Raw genomic sequence first — 21058 nt, forward strand, 5'->3', positions numbered from 1 at the left:
GGGGCTTTTGCACACGGACTTTCCCCCTTCTCTTTCATGAGCCAAGGACTGCCCCCCCGCACTGTCCCCCCCCCGAGAAGGCCATGCTTCGCAGACCAGCAAATAGAACCGGGGGGGGGGGGTCCCGTGTTTGGTACTGAGGCAGGGGCTTTGGATTGCACTTGCGTCATTCGGAAGGGCAAGATTTTGTTTCTTTGTGTTCAGGAAACACATTTTTTTTTTAAAAAAACCAACCTGCTCACAATACATAATTTGGAACTGGGCAAGGAAGGGGGGGATATAAGGCAACATTCTCTGTAGAAAAACGTGGGGCTTCCTAAGGAGGCTTTTTTAATATATAGATATATTTATAGATATTTATAATTTTAAATATAAAGTAGGAATGTGCTGGGTTGGGGGGAGATGCAGAGAGTCCCGTTTTCAGGCGGCATCCCTGTCTCCCATTTAAAAGCTTCACAAGTACGTGGGGGCTGGAAGAGGGAGCCGGGACTACAATTGGGGGTGCGGCTGGTTTTACTATCACTTATATAAGGAGGCCCTTTGGTGCAATGGAGTAAACATTTTGCTTTGTGGGCTTCCCAAGGATTGTTTTTTTTGGGGGGGGGGCTCTGCCTTGCTACTGCCTCCCTCTCTTTTCTGCCCACTCCTGGACTTTGTGCCGATCTTAGCCGATTCGTTTAGAAGTGATGTTGCTCCTTCTTTGTCCCAGCCTGACGCCACGCCGTCCGAAGCAACTTCTGAGACGGTTCCAAGGGGTGTGCCAGGAGGCAGAGGCCGTCGACGGAAACCACGCTGGCCTTTACTCCCTTTCCCTGCAAAGAGGTGTCCGGGAAAGCCAACGTCCCCAGGCAGGAGTGTTACTTGGGGGGAATTTTCCAGTCCTTTATCCCCTCACTGCAACAGCATCACCAGTACTCTCAGGATGGCTCCCTCGCGTCTCCTGGTTGCATCCAGCCCTACAAGTTCTTGGTGACCAGGTGAGTTTTATAGTGCTTCGTCAGGTGGTCACTTCTAATGAAGCGCTTTTGGCACTGGGCGCACTCAAAACGCTTGTCCCCTGTCCAGTGAAAGGAAACAACAGCAACACTTGAGTATGCAAGAAGGTCTGCACAACGTGTGACCAGCCTGTAGCATTCACTGCCACAAGGTGGCCCTGACGGTCATTAGCTTAGAGCAGAGGTCCCCAACATGGTGCCCGCCAAGTGTTTTGTTTTTTTTTGGAAGGTGGGCAAGGGCCAGGTGGAGCTTTGGCCCGGCAGGGATTCTGATTGGCTCTGCAGCTCTGTCAAAACGTTACTTTGACAGCAGCTGCCACCACAGCACAAGGGTGTGCCGCCTTGTGTGACTGTAGGTAAGCTACAGCAGTCATTTTGTGGTGGCCTCTATTTCCTGTGACAGCCCAACACAGGATGTGTTGTGCCCAACATCCATGTCAGAATTCCAAAGCTGCCCACAAGATCAATAAGGTTGGGGCTCCCTGGCTTAGAGGAAAGGCTTATAAGAATTTTTTTAGAAGAACTTCATGGGAATAAATTAATCAATAATTAGCCAAAGTGTAAGAGCAAGATTCAATTCCGGTAGCACTTTAGAGGTCAACAATATTTCCAGGGTAAAAACTTTTGAGACTCAAAGCTCCTTCCCCTGAAACTAGCCAAAGTATACAGAGTCTGGATACAGGATGCTGATAAACCACTGAGAGGGTGGCCGATACCTTTCTGCCCTCCTTTCAAGCTGGTGAACTGCTATTGGAGTCCGACTCCTAGACCAGTTGGATCTTTGGTGGAAGCCAGCAAGGAAATTTTTTGCATTGCTGGAAGCAATCCAGAGGCCCAGTGCAGGAAACATTTTGCATGCCTTTTGTAACAAAGCTTAAAACGACTCACGAAGCGTGTGTGTGTGTGTGTAAAGAGCCAACAAGTCGCAGCGGACTTACAGCGACCCCAACAAGGGGCTATCAAGGCAAGCGAGAAGCAGAGGTGGTTTGCCGTTGTCTTCCTTTGCAGAACCTTCCTTGGTGTTTACCCTTCCAAGACAGGGCTATACCAGGCTGCCTTCCGTTCCCCTCATGTAGTAGGGAGATGCAAAACATGAACATCCAGATTAATTTCTGCTCCCCTTGTAACAGCCAAGGAAGTGCCCAATCAGCAACAGCCCAGGATACCAACAGCTAAGAGGCAACAAATCATGCTTAAGGCTTAAAAGGAAGAGCAAGGGGGGAGGGAGCAAAGAGGTTTGTCCCAGGAAAGTGGATGACCTTAGGCAAAACTCCAGCCTAGCAGAGAGCCGGTGTGGTGGTTAGACTATGGGGGTTACCGCACTTGTATTCCCAGCGATGTATTAAGAGTTTGAAAACGTTATAAAAAATACTGTTCGCACTTTGTTTGGCCCCTTTAGCTGTGAAGACGTCTTCCAACCATTTATAAGCCGTGGTATCCAAAAACCCTTTTAAAGCGATGTTTTTTACAACATTTTCAACTCTTAATGCATCGCTGGGAATACAAAGTGTGGTAACCCCCTATGATCTGGGAGACCCAGGTTCGAATCCCCACACTGCCACTGAAGCTTGCTGGGTGACCTTGGACCAGTCACGCACCCTCAGCCTAACCTACCTCACAGGGTTGTTGTGAGCATAAAATAGAGATTAGAATGATATAAGCCACTTGGGGTCCTCCATTGGGGAGAAAACCAGGGTGTATGTGGAGAAATAAAGTTAATTAATTAAGCCCCGTCTGTATCACTTCAGACTGCAGGTAGAGGACACTTAACTATAATAACCCATTTTTTAAAACCCATTCTTCCAGGCCCCTGCACATAGAAATCAAGCATGTTAGAAAGAAGCCAGGCTAGAGCCTTCTCCCTGCTGTGCTAGTATTCTACACAAAGGGAATTCCTTGGACATGGCAATGCTCTGGAAAAGACAATAATGCTAGGGGAAAGTGGAAGGCAGCAGGAAAAGAGGAAGACCCAACATGAAATGGATTGACTCTATAAAGGAAGCCACGGCCCTCAGTTTGCAAGATCTGCGCAAGGCTGTTAACGATAAGATGTTTCGGAGGACACTTGATTCACAGGGGCGCCATGAGTCAGAAACAACTCAATAGCACTTACACACACACACAGCAATACTCTAACACATGAGCCACCACCTGCCTTCTGAAGTGGAGCAGCCCAGAGACAAGTGTACCACCTCAGCCGAAACCAGGCCACTGTTTCTAAAGTCACCACTCTTCACCTAAAGACGCAGCAGTAGGCTGCCGTACACCATTACTGTAAGGATGACTGAGAGAATATATAAATCCATAATTAACAATGCACTTTGAGCCACTAGGGTTTTTTCTAGCGCTTTCCCCTTCACATTTATCATGGGGGCAGTACTAAAGAGAAGGGATTGGGGGGGAGGGTGGAAGGCAGGAGGATGGCATGACTGACCTGTATGAGTCCGTGCGTGCCGCTGCAGTTCATCGCTGCGCGTGAACCGCTTCCCGCAGAAGACCCAGTTGCAGATGAAAGGGCGCTCTCCGGTGTGCAGGCGCACGTGGGCCCGCAGCAGAGAGGTCTTACGGAAGGTCTTTCCGCATTCAGGCACGTGGCAGATGTGCCTCTTCTTCCCCTGATCCCCCAACCTGCAGGGAAAGAAAAGGGAGAGGATGGTAAAGTAATGGTAGGTGCAATGAAGACCTTGGAGTCCTTGATCGTAACAGGGGAGCCTGATGATAGTGAGTCTGATTTGCAGAGGATTAGCATCAAGACTCAAGACTGCTATCTGATGCACAAAAAGTAACACTTTTGTAGCCGAGGACAGGGAGGGGCTGTGGCTCAGTATGTAGAGCATCTGCTCGGCATACAGAAGGCCCCAGGTTTAATCCCCAGCATCTCCAGTTAAAGGGACTAGGCAAGTAGGTGATGTGAAAGACCTCTCTACCTGAGACACTGGAGAGCCGCTGCCAGTCTGAGTAGGCAGCACTGACTTTGATGGACCAAGGGTCTGATTCAATATAAGGCAACTTCATGTGTTCATGTGTGTGATGCCCCATGGTTCACTTGTACCCACTCCTAAGAACATATCATGCGAACTTCTGTCCCACTTTGTAACAATATGCAGCTGAGACCTATGAAATGTAGCCAGCAATAGCTCAAGGAACGCTGCCTTGTTCCGGACCATTCTAGCAATGACCTGGAATCTTCTGCAGTAATGGGGAAGAGGCTGTGGCTCCACGGTAGAGCATCTACTTGGGATGCAGGTCTCAAGTTCAAATTCCTGGCATCTCCAGTTTAAAGGATAAGGTAGTAGGTGATATGAAAAACCTCTACCAGAGACCCCGGAGAGCCGCTGCCAGTCTTGAGTAGACAGTACTGACTTTGATAGACAGATGGTCTGATTTGGTATAAGGCAGCTTCACGTGTATTCTCGGCAGTGACCCTGAAAGTCTGGGATTACTATCCGCCACTCCAATGACTGGAGGGGTGGGGAAGATTTACTACTTTGTCCAACAGTCATCTAGTTTCACATCGCTGTTCCTACTTTGGTTATTCTGACTCTCCAACTCCCTGGACACCACTTCTGCGGAAGGGATCCCAAGTTTCATCCCCACATTGTTTCTGCCACTCTGACTAATGCAAATCCCTGAGCAGCAGTTTGTACAGGACAGAAGGGTCGGTTTCTCTTCTCTCTCTGGAGGCCCAAAAGTCTTAGGCCTCACCTTTTCTCCCCGTCCTTGCAGTTAGGGCAGGTACATGCCATCCGCCGTCTCTTCTCCCCAGGCTGTAGGTCCCCTGAAAGCGCCTGCTCCATCTGTAGCTGGATCTGGGTGGGGCTCAGGCCGCTGATGGTCAGGTTGTTGCCAGACACATTCTGCACCGTCAGCTGTTGCTGGCCTGAAGGAAGAGGGACAATGAAGCCCTGTCTCACTGTCTGTTCAAATTTGGCAGGGGGATGATCTGGTTTCTTCCCTTAAAGTTGCACCTCTAACGCCTCTCCATCTCACAGTGCAACAGCACTACAGGACCGCTTACTTCAATGCCTCTCAGAAGAGAAAACTGCCTTAAATACAGGTGCCACAATGCTATCACAGCTGCATGTGCCGACTCTGACAGTCTCAAAATGCCATGGCCAGATTGTGTGCGCAACTGGGGTGGAAAGGCGATTCCCCCTTTCACAGTCCAGAAAGCCCCAGAGCTAAATTTCTGGATGGGAGTTTGAAAGGCGAAAACTTTTGTTCTGAAACAGAAAAATTGATTTTTCTACTATCAGACTCTGATGCACACGTGACTTATAGAATGTCTCAATTTGCCCTGGCTGCTAAGAGCCCTCGAGGCCGCAAAGACGGAAACTGTTTAGGCATAGCAAGTGCCTTTTAGTTGTAATGGATTCCCCCCCGCCCTTTACTGTATGATTATGCCTTGACCTGGATGGCCCAGGCTAACCTGATCTTGTCAGATCTCAGAAGCTAAATAGGGTCAGCCCTGGTTAGTATTTGGATGGGAGACCAGGGTTGCTGGTGCAGAGGAATACCAGGGTTGCTGTGCAAAGGCACTGGCAAACCACCTCTGTTAGTCTCTTGCCATGAAAACCCCCAAAAGGGTCGCCATAAGTCGGCTGCGACTTGACGGCACTTTACACACACACATTGTATGATTATAGATTTGTGATTGTGTAATAACTATTGTTTTACTTTTTATCCTGTAACTAATTTTTAACCAGTTCTTAGAATTTTGTAAATATTTTAGGATACTTTGTAACAGCCTATGGCTATACAAATAAACTCACTTGACATTCCAGAAAGTACATGGCAGTGCTAACATACATGCATTATCCCAGAGTTAAAGGGAACAAGCAATGCATCGGCTGGGAAGAAATATGACCACACTCCCCACTCTGGGTGACAAATACTGCTCATCCTGGTCAAGCAGGTGACCGGCTTAACAATACTTTCTGCTTTGTACCTCCCCTGGAAACTGTACAAACCTCCCACTTGGAAATGCTAACAGGCAAGCAACTATGTAAACTTTGAGGCAGGGCTACCAAGCAGTAAAGTGTTCCTAGGTTACTACCTCCCACCCTATTCCACCATAATATTGGCCTCTATCCTACCTAGAGATGTGAAGGCTGGAGGGGGGAAGGAAACATAAAATAAAACAGGGTTTTTTTGAACCACGGGGGCAATAATGCTTGTTAAGATAACAAATTCAAAATGTGCAGCAATCAATTTTTCTAATGGAAAACTTGGGAAATTTTGAGGACCATTGAAGAAATCTCCTGTGAAATATTTATTCTGGAATGAGTGAAATGTGCAAAGGCAGCACATGGTGCAGCTGTATCTGCAGCATTCTTGCTTTGTGTTGGGCACACTTGCCATTTTGCTTGCAGAAAAAGAAGACACTGATAATTTCAAACTCCATAAATATGCCGATTAATACAATTTGATGTGTTATAAATGTTGCGTTTCATGATGTTAAAGCAGCAAAACAGTGTTAGGCTTGACAGGAAAGTAAGTGTTACATTTCAATTTTCCCCCAAATTCCCATTCTGGAAATTTTACACCTCCTATCCTACCACTCTGTTCAGCAAAGTCTGAAACCCTCCTCCAACTTAAATGGCTGTTCTGCTGGATGAACAACTGCTGAAGTAGGACAGCTCCTTATGCTGGAGGAAGGCTTCAACCTCTGTTGAGTGGTAGGATACAGGACACTCAACTTTTGTGTGTGCATATGGCTAGGAACAAGGATGTGGAATGGTATGGTATAGCCCAATCTTGTCAGATTGAGGAAGCTCGAGGGTCGGTGCTCGGATAGGAGTCTGCCAAGGAAGGCGCTGCAGAGGAAGGCAATGGCAAACCACACACACTTAGGAGCTGTACAGGGCACAAAAATGACAGCCCTTATGTAACCTGACCCCAAGCAGGTTTATTGGAAGGCTAGCCCATACAGTTTAACGGCCCCGGTGGAGTGGACGCAGACATCTCATGGGCAGGGCTTGCCCGCAGCGTCACAGCAGGATTGGATTATGGCCACCACCCACCTAGAATGTCTGCGTCCATTCCACCAGGGATGTTTGGGGCTGTTGCCTTCCTGTAATAAGAAGAAGAGTTGGTTATTATATGCCGACTTTCTCTACCACTTAAGGCAGAATCTAACCGGCTTACAGTCGCCTTCCCCTCCCCTCCCCACAACAGACACCCTGTGAGGTAGGTGGGGCTGAGAGAGCTGTGACTGGCCCAAGGTCACCCAGCTGGCTTCGTGTGGAGGAGTGGGGAAACAAATCCAGTTCACCAGATTAGCCTCCACCGCTCCTGTGGAGGAGTGGGGAATCAAACCGGGTTCTCCAGATCAGACTCCACCGCTCCAAACCTCCCCTAGTTTCCAAGCAGCACCTCTTAACATTAGCTAACGCGGTATAGCACACAGACACTGGTTTGTCCTGCTCCTTGCTCTGTATGCTCTCCCACACCCCTAATCTCCATGCCTTTTATCCTTTTTTCCCCCTGCTGACTTCCAAATTTCAGGCAGCCTTAAGACCATCGGGGGGGGGGGGGGAAGGGAGCTGTATTACATCTCCCATCCTCATGGGGCCACCGTATCACACCTCTGGCATCGTGCACCCACCTCCGGTGTTGGTGATGGTGACAGGGACGCCTTGAACTTGCACCCCGTTGATGCTGATGGTCTGCATGGCCTGAGCCGCAGCGGCGAGCTGAGCTGCGTTGAGGCTGATGATGCCTCCGGCAGGGGCAATCTTTGGCAGGGCCCGCTCCTTGCGAGCCCCCGTCTTTTTGGTACTTCCTCCTGCCTGGGGGCCGCGGGGGACAGGACTGCTACAGGAAGGGGTGGAGGAGGCGGTAGGGGAAGGGGCCACGGTAACAGCCGGGGCTTCTTGGAGTAGCACTGTCTGCAGCTCGCCAGAGGGAGTCTTGAAATAGACCTGAAAGGACAGCACAGACAGGAAAGAGTAGGTAGGGGGCAACTTCCCGTGTTGGTGATATCCACAGTCCAAAGGGGAAACTATTTTTGAGTGAACAACCAAGTATTATTATATTTAGAAAAAAAATGTTGTCTCCCCAGGGAACCTGCCGAAGGTGGCTTACATAATAAAATATAATAAAACAAGACATTACGGTTATTAATTAGAATCCTAGCGACAGCATAGAAACAGGACACAAAGACTACTGATAGCTGAAGTGTCCAGACTAAAACTGTGTTTTTTAAAAAACCAACCCCTGAATGAATAGCCTCAGGTGAACAGAAAGGTTTTGGCCTGGAACCTAAAAGAGAGCAATGTCGGCATGCCAGGCAAGCTTCAAGGGGAAGAACATTCCATAAATGAGGTGCCACTACTGAAAAGGCCCTGCTCTGACTGCCACCTGCCTTACTCTGAAGGCGGGCACTGAAAGCTGGGCTTGTGAACCAAATCTTATCTGGCAGGTTGGAAATTGTGGGAGGAAGAGGATACTTTCCCCATAAAAAGACACAGAATCTGGCTACAACTGAGAAGAGCAGGGATGTTACGCAGCAGAAGATAGAAGCAAGGTAATCTCTTCACCCTCTCCCTATTTTTCTAGACTTCCTGGCTGCAGTGAAAAATGTGAGGGAAGGGAGCAATTTAATTGTTGTTTTTCTCTTTCATTAATAATCATGAGCAAGCCACCATGGATGCAGAAAGGTGGGCTAGAAATATGGATGTGTATCCTACCTTATGATGCAGGAATTCCTTCCAACTGAAGGAGCCTCCCTCCCATTTAATTTGCTCTTGCTTTGGAGGAAGAGCCACTGAAGTCGGTTGGAGGCTACTTAGGGTGTAGGAAAGCTTCGGACTTCACCGCGTGGGCTGGTAGGATACAGGTTGATTTGGCAACGAGAGCCCTGCAAGGGATGGAGGGGGGTGTTTCCAGATATCCAAATGGATTTCTGTGCCCAGTCGCTTGTGAAAATCCCAACTTTCTCTTCCCTTGATTGCAGAAAGATGATATTATGCCAGTATTGTAAAATATCATTCAGACCTCAACAGTGCAAACTGAAGCAGAGTTATAACCTTCTAACTCTGTTGAAGTTAATAAGCTTAGAAATGTGTAACTATTTAGGATTTCACTGTTAGAGATGAGATGGATTAGCCAGGAGGCTACATGTCAAAATGAATATTGATCCAAAGAAATGCAGGAGTAGCAGAACACTGTGCAGGAGGCAGAAGAGGGAGACTCAGCAAAAGCTTGCAGAACGTTGGAATCCATGGGTTAGATTTAACCCACTTTTTCAATGATAAAGTGTATGGTGTGTGCGGGGGTTTCCTTTGTCCACCAAAAAGGTTATGATGGGGATTATGGGACCTGCATGGTCAAAAGACATATGGAGAAAAGGCTGTAGTAAGGACGTGAATTGGGAGAGATCTCAGCTGAATCTGACCTTCAGTGAGTATACTCAGATGCATTTCCCCCCTCCCACAGCAATGAAGATACCACTGGAGACCCCGGTCTTTACAGACAGACTGCTATTACCGGATCAGGGTAAAGCAGTCTTCAAGTCACCATGAATATTTTTTTTAAAATACAAAGGAGACTCTCAAACATACAAGTAAAGAAATAAACGTAACCTACTTAAAGCGCAAGACTTTGGGATTTCCTTTAATCTCGCTCCAGCCAACAATTCAAGCCATGCCCCCACCTGCAGCTGAAGCCCCACGTACCTGAGTGGGAGTCGGCTCAGCGGTCTGGATCTGGAAGTTCTGCGGCGACTTCTGGGGGACTGTGGGCAGCGTGGCTGAGGCTGCCTGGACGACCCGCAGAGCTTGCTGGGGGATCTGCACCACTTGCTGCTCTTGCTTGGGCTGGACCACTTGCACCTGTTGGACCACCGCTGGCTGGCCAGAGCCGGGGCTCTGCACAATCAACAGGTTGTTCCCTGCCTGGATGATGTTATCGGCCATGGTCTCGATCAAGACAGTCTCCACTTGTTCCGTCACCGCCATGGCAGCCGTCTGGGCCGGTGACATCGCTTTCTTCCGGGCTTTCTTGCTCGGCTTCGAGGGGCTCTCTGGGATGATCTGAGGCTGCGCTCCGGCGTCCCCTGCACTCACCAGGTTACTCACGGGAAGAGTAAGCGTGACGTTACCGCTGGTGCCAGTTAACTTGACTACGTTGCTTGCGTTGTGGACAGACGCTGGTGGGGTCTTGTGAGCTGGTGCTGGCTTGATTGGCACCGGCTTATGAGCAGAGGAGGAGGAAGAGGGGGAAGATGTGATGGTGCTGGGAATAATCTGTATTTGGTTGGCCAAGTTCTGCTGCACTTGGATGGTCTGCCCCGATGCCGTCTGGATCTGTGGAACTGCCTGGTACTGGATGTTGGCAGGTGAGCGGGCCCCTTTGTTGATCACCGTCGGATTCTGGATAGTAAACACAAGCTGGCCCCCTGGATAGGAGGTTCCTAGCTGGGAGCCCTGGATCTGGAATATGTTGCCTTTTGATGACAAGATCCCAATGCTGTTCTTGCTGGAGGTCAATGGGAGTGGAGCGGGCTTGATAGGGACCAGTTTCCGAGGGGTAGGCTGAGGAGGGGCTGGAGAGGCAACAGCTGCTTCCACAGCCGGGGGACCGATTTTGCTACATGTGGCAGCAAGCAGGGCTAGCGGAGATGGCTGAGAATCCTGCATGGAGGAAAAGAAGACGTGGCATCTAAAAATGTGAAGCATCTTCTTTGTTTCCCAACACCCCATACTTCACTGGGGCCTAATAATTCCATGCTAGCTAGCTCGCTCTTGAAACTTCAGAACCATCTTCTGAGAATCTGAAACATTTCTCTAGTCCTGAAAACAATACTTTGAACTGGGGAATCTCAAGAGTTACAGAGCTCTTCACTGATCAGAAGATTGGGTACAACTCCAAACAGAACCCCCCAAGGCCAAGCTATATACTGAACAGAAAACAAGTCTCCCACGCAACACTCCGGACAACTACAGCCTGCTTCCGCAGCAACACAACCACTCTGCTCGCATTTCAAAGACTTACCTGGGCTGTCGAAGCAGCAGGCTGCAAATATTCGCTGGGGCTGACAGCGGCAGTAGCAGCCATACTGTTCTCTGAATCTGAAAGAAACGGATGAGCTTCATTAACTGGAACGGTTTTCTGACATTTGCATCAACCCTTCCCTATGCCAAGCCAACCATTGTCCTTGTGATGAATGCAGCCCAAGAGAATAAAAAGGGGCAGGTGCTCCTAAGCTGCATTACACTCTTCTGAGTCTGTGGATTTGGACGAATGTAACTCTTTAGGACTGCAGCGCATACTGAAGTTGACCCTAACTCAGGCCATGATTAATCCCAGGAGCCAGGTCACCACGGAGCCCAGAAATTTCATTGTGGCGCCTAGTGTTTTCAGCAGTGATTTTACTGCAGTGTCTCATTGCAATTCACAGTGAAACTACAATGCTATCAGAATGTTTTGCTGTACGACAAAAGTAAAGGCGTGTGACATTGGGGTATTGTTTGTTTACATACGTAGCTCAACTTTACACCATTCATTAGAAGTGGATGAAGCCATATCTTAACCAGCTGCTTTCTACACCGGCTCCAATATTCAATTGAATGGAGCTTTTTACAGCAACAATGGAGTTATGAGAAATTAGGGAGACGTTAGGTTAGGGGGTCAGCTTTGTGATGAGGGCAACCAGTTACTCCTATATATTTATATTGTACCACGCTTCTGTCTCGGCTTTAATAAAATTACAAGAAACTTAAGAGCTTAGGATTAGGTTTTGTGGTAGCAATAATTACAAAATATAGTTATCAGAATACAAACCTGGAAGGCTGAAAAAATTAGTCTGTCTCCTACGTTTTTGGGCTGGCTCACAGAGCAATCTGTCCAGGTCTGCCAAAAAAGCAGATGGAAAAAACACAGTGCCCACAAAAGTGAAAGTTTAGGTGACTGAAGGAGGGGGTCACATGTCAAATATAAAAACTGACCAGGCTAGAAAAAGTTTTCCCTTGTCCTGGAACTGACGATTTGGTGATATTATCAACACTGCCCCCCTCCCCGAGCTTGTTTACGAAGATTTGACTGGCTTATTCTTCCCAAGGCATGACTAGATTTCATTCTGGAAAATTCAGGAGTGGGGAGGAAGAAAGAGATAAAACAAACAAGCTCTGTCCTTTCACAATGTTTCCATAATGGCATCAATTACCCGAAGGATTACATGGTTAAAAACCATGCAAGTTGCCGTTCACTTATGGATGCTTCTCACCAGTGGTCTGGTATGAGGTGGCAATATGCGATGCAAAGAGTTTGCAATACAAATATCTCCCAGACCCAAAACAAAGTTTTACTCATAGTGCTCTGACTTTGGAAGCAAGCTGCTAGATCTTATAGCTCCAGTAACAGATTTGGAGAGGGAAAGAGACTGGTGAATGTACAAGAGGCAGAGCCATTTCCCCCCCCCCCCCCACACACACACACAAGATTTCCAGTGAGCAAGGAAAAGAGAAGGACTTTATGACCTTCAACAGGACTTTGCCCCTCCTCCATTGCACCTACTGCATAGCCCCTACACAGCCCACCTCTCTTGAGAAACACATCCCACCTAGTGCGAACACATGAAAATCTGGACTATCAAAGAAGAATATATTAGACAAACCTTGCAAATATTTTTAACTTTCTTGATTTAACATGGTTGATTCCCCTCCCTACTGAATATAAATAGCTTCAATGAATTACTAAAAGTAGCAACATAGTAGAGACTTGGGGAGGGGGGACACAGGCTGAAAGAGAATGGCTGGCCCAGGGCTACCAAGTGAGTTCATGTTCGATGCGCATTTGAACAACTGACCTCCAGGGCTTGGTCTCTTAGCTAGTGCAACATACAAGAGCTCCCTTCGCTGCCTGATTCACATTGACAGTGGCCGGTTTCTTCCTTTGCTAACTTCAAAGGCTTTCTCGCCTTTGGCAGATGGAAAAGGAGGGAAATATCTGAGACCCCAAAGATTTGGCTCGGTGCTGAGATCTTTCTTCTCAGCCAGGTTCAGAGACTAGGAGAGGTAGGGGGAAGACCTCTTTGCACTGACCCACATGGTGCATCTGGCTAGGCATTGGTGAGACAAGCGCATGCTCATCACCCCCATGCTTAGTTGGAGGCAATGAATAGTTGCCGCAGCTCAGTGACAATCTACAGGCCTGTACTAAGGAGCTTAATTATTCTTCTCTTAGTGCGATATAGGGGTTAGACTCTAACTGTTAAGAGTTTCAGACTAGTGCTGTGGAGACCAGGGTTTAAATCTCCATGCAGCCAAGAAACTCATTGAGTTGCCCGTGGGCTGGTTATTTAGCCTAATCCACCCTACAGGGCTGTTATGAGGATAACATTGATTGTGATGTGAGCCACTCTGAGCCTGGCTTTGTTGGGGAGGGCAGGATATATGTGCATAACTAAATAAAATGGAGGAAGGGAGAAACATGTACATCACTCTGGACTCCTCAGAGATGAGGAAGGATAAAAAGTCTGTTTGTGACTGAGAGACAGCAATTCTAGCTATCTGTCATATAGGCTGGGTTGTTAGTCAACAATTTACTCAAAGCCAGTGGAAAGGTAATAAATTCTCCCAGGGCCAAATACATGCTGGGAAAATGTATAAATGACAGCTCAGTCACTTAACTCGTTCTAGGAATTACCCCAATAAGCATCACAGCTGAGCAGATCTCCCTCAATGATTCACAGCCCCACCGGGCCCAATAATAGCTCTCTGTAGTACAGTGAGTAGCCCCTTTTCAAGTACCCAGTCTGACATGAACGCTGCTTCACCACGGTTGCTCCTACATCTTGTGTAAAGCTCTACTCATAACTTGTCTAGCACAGCACTCAAGCAAGGTAACTCCCAAGGGTGGGGGTCAGGCATCACTTGCATGGTATGTGAAACACCTTGGAGTTGAAACCTTCACAAGGACACCAACTACCATGGCAGCAACCACAATGTCAAGAATTGAAATCTTATGGGGGGGTGAGTTGAAACTAAAGTTCTCAAAAAAAGAGCAAAAATTGAGCCCACTGAAATAGTCTCTCTGTGACCAAGCAACCAACATGCAGATATTCTAACATACGTTTCTTCATTGCTTAACCTATGGTGGTACTGCTCGATTCACAACACACAAGGAGAATATTTGTTTGCGGTGCGGTAAAGCCAGGCTATACTGATCTTGTCAAATCTCAGAAGTTAAGCAGGGTCAGCCCTAGTTAGTACTTGGATGGGAGACCACCAAGGAATACCAGGATCGCTGTGCAGAGGAAGAAAGTGGCAAACCACCTCTGTCTGTTTCTTGTCCTGACAACCCCATGAAAAGTTGACATAAGTTGGCTGTGATTTGATGTTACTGTGATTTGATGTTACACACACATAAGGACTGTGCACTGTTTGTATCCTGTTGATCAGAGAGAATAGTGTCTTGTTTGCACTGTGCTAACACTGCCATTCTATGCAGAGCTACTCCCTTCTAAGCCCACTGACATCAATCGACTTAGAAGAGTGTGCACTCTGCTTCGGGTGGCTCTGGAAATGTCTTGGTTGCAGCCAGAAGAAGGTGGGAGAGGGAAGCATGAAAGGACCTAACAATATTACCAGCAGCCAAGTTAACCAAGGACTTTATAATGGCAACTTCCTAGCCCGAGGCAAACTAATTCTGTTTCAGTTGTGGTGCTTAGTGAACCATAGTTCTTTAAGAATACATGACCAGGGTTAACATGCCCGCTACTTGCCTCTGGCGAAGCTTTCAACCCTCTGACTGGAAACCACCAAAGGAACTCGAGACCGACACAGAAAAGTCGTGATGGATTGAAAGAGGACACAGAGCTCTTCCTAATAGCATTTGAGCACGCAAGACCATAGCAACAGCCCTCTTTTACTCTTTGTTCTGCCTAGGCTGTGGAAATAAACATGGGTCAGCAGATGCAAAAAGCTTCTCTTTTAAGAACCGCAGGAACTGGCCTCCGTTCCCCCATCCCCCGCCCATTTCAGACAAGGAAAAATGGAACTAGGAGGCTCCAAGAGATGCAGGCAGCCAGTCTACTTCCCATGCACAGATTAGACCAATGCTTATAAGAGGGTCCCAGAACAGACATCGGTAATTTTCAGCCCCTAACAAATGTGCCCCCATAGAAAGATTGTTTGAGACACTTACCTATGGGGGGGAGGGAATTCTTTCTTGCTGCTGTTTCCAATTCCATTGTAGAAAACACAAAAGACCAAAGCCAGTGACTACGTCTACCAAAATGACATTCACTTAAAGGGGCAGGAAAAAGCAGAGATGTTCAGCCAGGAACCCTCAGGCAACAAGCGGCAACCATCCTTCAAGAGAATTTTGGCCAAGTTCCTTGACTGCAATGAAGGTCTCCTTGGCTGTTCTTCCTCCAAATGCACACCATTACATGTGGTGAGATCAGAGGCAAGTTGATGGGACCCTGATCTGGCACTCCTCCATCTCCAAGTTACATCCAAGTTGGGTGCTTATTTGATTACCTTTTACACATAAAGTAGTGAACAGAGAAAATGGGTCCTAATGGCACGGCACATGGGAATAACATCTGCACTATGGTTACCAACCTTCTGATGGGACCTAGAGTTTTCCCAGAATTACTACTGATTTCCAGATGACATAATTCAACTCCACTGGAGGAACCATAGAGTCTAGAAGGAACAGAGGTCCTAGAGTGGTTACAGAAAGTGGATGCTTTCAGACTTATAGTTCTTCTATGATATACCATAGAGCCTCTATGGCACACCACAGAAACTAAAGAAAACTGACTTGAGAGTTGCCTGTTAAGACACTAAAGGAGGCTTAGAGATTGAAAGAAGAGTAGAAATGCTATTGGCTGGCATCCTGGGATCTAGGGAATTACAGGTCATGTAGCCTTCTGTTCCAAACAAACTGTCATTCAAGATAGAATTATTATTCTAAGATATAATTGTTATTATAGATAGAATTATTAAGCACACAAAGCAACAAAGTCAGACGAGGGAAAATCAGCATGGCTTCTGCAAGGGGAAATCCTGCTTCACCAACCTTATCAGGTTTTAGATCAGGTTAACAAGCATGTAGAGAAGGGTGATCAAGTAGACATTATATACCTGGATTTCCAAAAGGATTTTGACTCACTAAAGGCTCCTGAGTAAAGCTATAAGTCATGGGATAAGAGGACAGGTTCTCTTATGGATTAAAAATTGGTTAAATGGCAGGAAGCAGAGAGCAGGTATAAAACGAACCGTTCTCACAATGGAAGCAAGTGAGGAGTGGGCTCCCACAATGATTGGTATTGGAACCAGTGCTATTTAGTTTGTTCATAAGTTATCTGCAATTTGCTATTACACAGCTCAGTGTAGTTACAACATTCAGAGAGGATACCAAATTATTCAGAATGGGGAAAACCAAAGCAGATTGTGAAACGCTACAGGAAGATCTCTTTAAATTGGGCAAGCGGGTAACAGTATATTGTTAAGTGAAAGGTGATGCGCACCAGAACAAAAAAATTCAAACTTTAAGTACAAGCTGATAAGAGTCTAAAACTGGGTGAGATAAACATTAAAAGAGATCTGGGGTAGAAAGCTTAATGAAAATGTAGAAAGTAGTAGAAAGCTCATGTAATATGTAGAAAATGTAGTAGAAAGCTCAATGAAAATGCCAACCCAGTGTGCAGTAGCGGTGAAGAAAAAGGGCCAACTCCATCCTGCAAATTACTACAAAAGGAACTGAAAATAAAAAGGACAATATGGTAATGCTGTTCTGTAGAGCTATGGAGCAGTCTCATTTGGAATACTATATACAGTTCTGATCAACATATCACAATAAGGACATCAAAGGACTACCAAAATGGTGCACTTTACCTCTGAGTAAAGGCTGGAGAATCTGGGGCTTTTCCATGTAGAAAAAAAAACTAAGAGGACATGATAGAGGTTTTTAAAATTATGTGTGGAGTAGAGAAAATGGATAGAGACAGCTTTCTTTCCCATAATACTAGAGCGCAGGGACATCCAGTGAAGTTGTTGGGCAATAGGTTCAGGACAGACAAAAGGAAATACTTCTTTACTCAATAAGTATTTAAACTGTGAAATCTTCTGCCAGGGGACACAGCAATGGCCACAAGCATTAAAAGAGATTTGTACAGATTCATAGAGAATAGGTCCATCAATGGCTACCAGACATGGTAATTAAAAGGAACCTCCATATACAGAGGCAGAAAACCTCTGAAGGAGGTTAGGAGGCAGAATTTGGGCCTCTGTGCCCTGTTTGTTGGCCCTCCAGGGCAACAGGTAGCTGCTGATGTGAAAGTCCCCATCAGAGCCCTAGCAGTCACAGAGCTGCATGTTCATGCACCCAAACGCTCTTGATAGTCAGCTGACCCCCTTTCAATAATACAGTGAAGTTAGCAGAACAGAGAATTCATACTACTTATACAGGTTTAGGAGCCAATGTGGTGTAGTGGTTAAGAGCGGCGCACTCTAAACTGGAGAACTGGGTTTGATTCCCCACTCCTCATGCAGCCTGCTGGGTGACCTTGGGCCAGTCACGGTTCTCTCAGAACTCTCTCAGCCCATGCAATGGCAAAACATCTCCAAATTTCTCTTGCCTTGAAAACCCTACAGGATCGTCATAAGTCAGCTGTGACTCGATGGCACGCACACACAGGTTTAGTTAACAAAAATCTTGCACCCTTCTGTCAGTATCCAGCAACCTCAGTATACAAACCTTCTCTCTACACTGAAGCACCCTATGCTTACACCGGTGCACCTCCCCCTGACCACCATGGCCACCCCAAAACTCCACACCATAAGAATAGAGGGTCCTATATTCTTATCAGCACAGTGGTCCACCTAGTCCAGCATCCTGTTTTCACACACAGTGGACAATCTGTTGTCCTGGAGAATCAACGAACGGGATATGGAGGCAAAGGCCATCTACACACTCCTTGCTGTTCCAGTGTAATAAAGAATCCACCTCCTTCTGTACCCAATGTCCTTAATTTCTCTTTACAGTCTGCTGTATCTGCCACAGACAGCCACTGCCCGTCCCCTGCATGCCTTTTAGATATCTTCTCGGGGCGTCTTTAATGCCATGGACAAAGGAAAAGAAATCCCTGTAAAAACAACTACCCTACTGCACTATTGGAGCTAACATGGGTCTTATTTAACTAGAGACTAGTAGAAAAGAGCAAGAGTCCAGTAGCACCTTAAAGACTAACAAAAACATTTTCTGGTAAGGTGTGAGCTTTCGTGAGCCGCAGCTCCCTTCTTCAGATACAGCTAGAATGTGAATCCATCTGTCTTTAAGTAGAGGAGAGTGAATTCAGACAAGCATTAGTATGTAAATGTTAACAGTATGTACATGTGAATAGCAGGCGTGTATCTGAAGAAGCGAGCTGTGGCTCACGAAAGCTCACACCCTGCCAGAAAATGTTTTTGTTAGTCTTTAAGGTGCTACTGGACTCTTGCTCTTTTCTACTACTGCAGAAAGACTAACACGGCTACCCACTGTGGATTAACTAGAGACTGTTACACACCGCTGTTCTTCCCAAAGGGGGTCCAAAGCAGCTTACATCATCAGCCCTCCCCCTCCATTTTCCCTCCATTTTGGGGGGGCTCCCCCCTCCTCCATATGCCCTCTGAACCCTGACAACAACCTCCTACGACACCCACCCACCCCCCATATTCCCACGCCTGCTTATTCATATGGGTCCCCGGAGGAGGCGGGTTCACCTGTTAGCCCCGCCCCCTTCCGGTCCCAGTTGCTTCGGCCCCGCTTGCGCGCACTCAGCCCCCCCTCTCTTGGGGTCCTCCGTCCCGCCTCACAAAGCCCTCCTCTTCCTTCCTTCGCCGCCCCGGCCCCGTCTCCTCATCCCTCCACCCACTTCGCCGCACCCCCAAGCCCGCCCCGTCAGGCTTACCCACCGGCCGGGAAGCGGAGGTGGCGGCGGCTGGAACCCCCCTCACGGCGCCATCTTCCTCCTCGGCAGCCCGGGCACCGCCCTGTAAGGCCCGCCCCGTACCCTACCCAAAGGCCAATCTCTGCGCGGCCTTCATACCGTTTGCCCAATCAACGTTCAGATTCTCCCTTCACGTACCCGCCCCCTCCTTGATGGACGTTTTCTTTACCAATCGACGCTCTCTAGCGGGAGAGCCGCATCATCCAATTAGAAAAAAGAGCGGCTTTGACAATGACGGACATAATCCCAGAGCCCAATGACGTGCGTGGATATGAAGACTGACTTAAACTCTGGCCATTCAGCTGTTGAGAAGGCCATTCAGTTGTCACGCCTACGATGGCTTGACGGACAAGGGCCTGGGTGGGAGAAGAAACAAACAAACACAGAGACTCACGCACATACACGGGGATTAAGGAAGGGGGTGGGCTTTATTTTCAAAGGCCGTGGTTGGTCGAAAGAGAGAAAAATTACTGGACACAGAACCAATAGGCAACCAGAGATGAAGCCCCTGATTTTAACCGATCCTGTTCTAGTACGCTAAGGGCGGCTGGGCGGGCTCACAAGCAGAAGCGGCTGCAATTTGGGGGAGGTGGGGTGGGACTTCAACGCCATAGACTCCAATTGCCAACGCGGCCATTTTTCTCCAGGTGAACTGATCTCTATCGGCTGGAGATCAGTTGTAAGAGCAGGAGATCTCCAGCTATTGCCTGGAGGTTACACAATCACAATAGCACTACTGGCAATGAACTCCCAAAACTCATGCAATATATGCCAAGTGAGTCTATTTCAATAGGAACAACAAAAGCATTCCATTAGTTGTCACACATGTGCAAATTACAATATATCATGATATGTTGATATATATGATATATATCATGCAATATATGCCAAGTGAGTCTATTTCAATAGGAACAACAAAAGCATTCCATTAGTTGTCACACGTGCAAATTACAATTTCTCATGATATATTGATATATATGATGTATATCATGCAATATATGCCAAGTGAGTCTATTTCAATAGGAACAACAAAAGCATTCCATTAGTTGTCACTCATGTACAAATTACAATATATCATGATATATTGATATATATGATGTATATCATGCAATATATGCCAAGTGAGTCTATTTCAATAGGAACAACAAAAGTATTCCATTAGTTGTCACACATGTGCAAATTACAATATATCATGATATATTGATATATATATATATCATGCAATATATGCCAAGTGAGTCTATTTCAATAGGAACAACAAAAGCATTCCATTGTCACACATGTGCAAATTACAATATATCATGATATATTGATATATGATATATATCATGCAATATATGCCAAGTGAGTCTATTTCAATAGTAACAACAAAAGCATTCCGTTAGTTGTCACACGTGCAAATTACAATATATCATGATATTGTAATTTCACACATGTGCAAATTACAATATATCATGATATATTGTAATTTGCACATGTGTGACAACTATGTTGCATGAGTTTTGGGAGCTCATTGCCAGTAGTGCTATTGTGATTGTGTAACTAAATATTGAGCACTCGATAATTGATTGCCTGGAGGTTGGCAACTGTAATGTCAGCGCGTGGCATAATGTCACATCCACTCCCTGCTGGTTCTCCAGCCAGCCCCAGAGCCAAGAGGAAGGGCATCAGGAGGAGAATACCTGCCAGAAACAGTTACTTAGCATTCCTAGCATCCAATGAACCTCCATGGCAGAATGCAGATTTCCTAGTCTGACGTGCTACAGCACAATAAGAGTAGTTCAGCAGGGGAATCAGCTGCCCAGGGAGGTGGGCCTCTCACTGACAGTCTTCAAACAGCGGCTGGATGAACATTTGTCAGGGATGCTTTAGACCAGTGGTTCCCAAAGTGGGCAGTACCACCCCCTGGGGGTGGGTGGGATTACCTAGGGGGCACTTAGAGGCAGGGGGGGCAGCACGGGGGCGCTAGAGGTGGGCCCCTTCAACTGTGTTGTTCACTAATGTACAATAGATCAAGCTATTGCACCACACTGGCAAATTCGGTGGAAACTATCAGAATATTTTCCCAGACTTTGAAGAGCTGGTACCACTGGATCAAGTTCATCAGTTTTGTTGAATA

The 21058-nt window shown here is 46.9% G+C and overlaps 1 protein-coding gene across 1 annotated transcript; it reads right to left on the reverse strand.

Moving 5' to 3' along the window:
- Positions 1–944: 944 nt before the first annotated feature.
- SP2 (Sp2 transcription factor) lies at positions 945–18973 on the reverse strand. The gene is made up of 7 exons (XM_056863555.1): positions 18905–18973; positions 10992–11068; positions 9674–10630; positions 7603–7918; positions 4701–4875; positions 3430–3623; positions 945–1057 (listed from the first exon to the last, which is right to left on the reverse strand). Exons 2-7 carry the CDS (start codon positions 11052–11054, stop codon positions 957–959), a joined length of 1806 nt encoding a protein of 601 aa, XP_056719533.1. The 5' UTR covers positions 11055–11068; positions 18905–18973; the 3' UTR covers positions 945–956.
- Between the last annotated feature and the right edge of the window lie 2085 nt (positions 18974–21058).

This window comes from Euleptes europaea, chromosome 18, assembly GCF_029931775.1.
Source record: "Euleptes europaea isolate rEulEur1 chromosome 18, rEulEur1.hap1, whole genome shotgun sequence".
NCBI lineage: Eukaryota > Metazoa > Chordata > Lepidosauria > Squamata > Sphaerodactylidae > Euleptes > Euleptes europaea.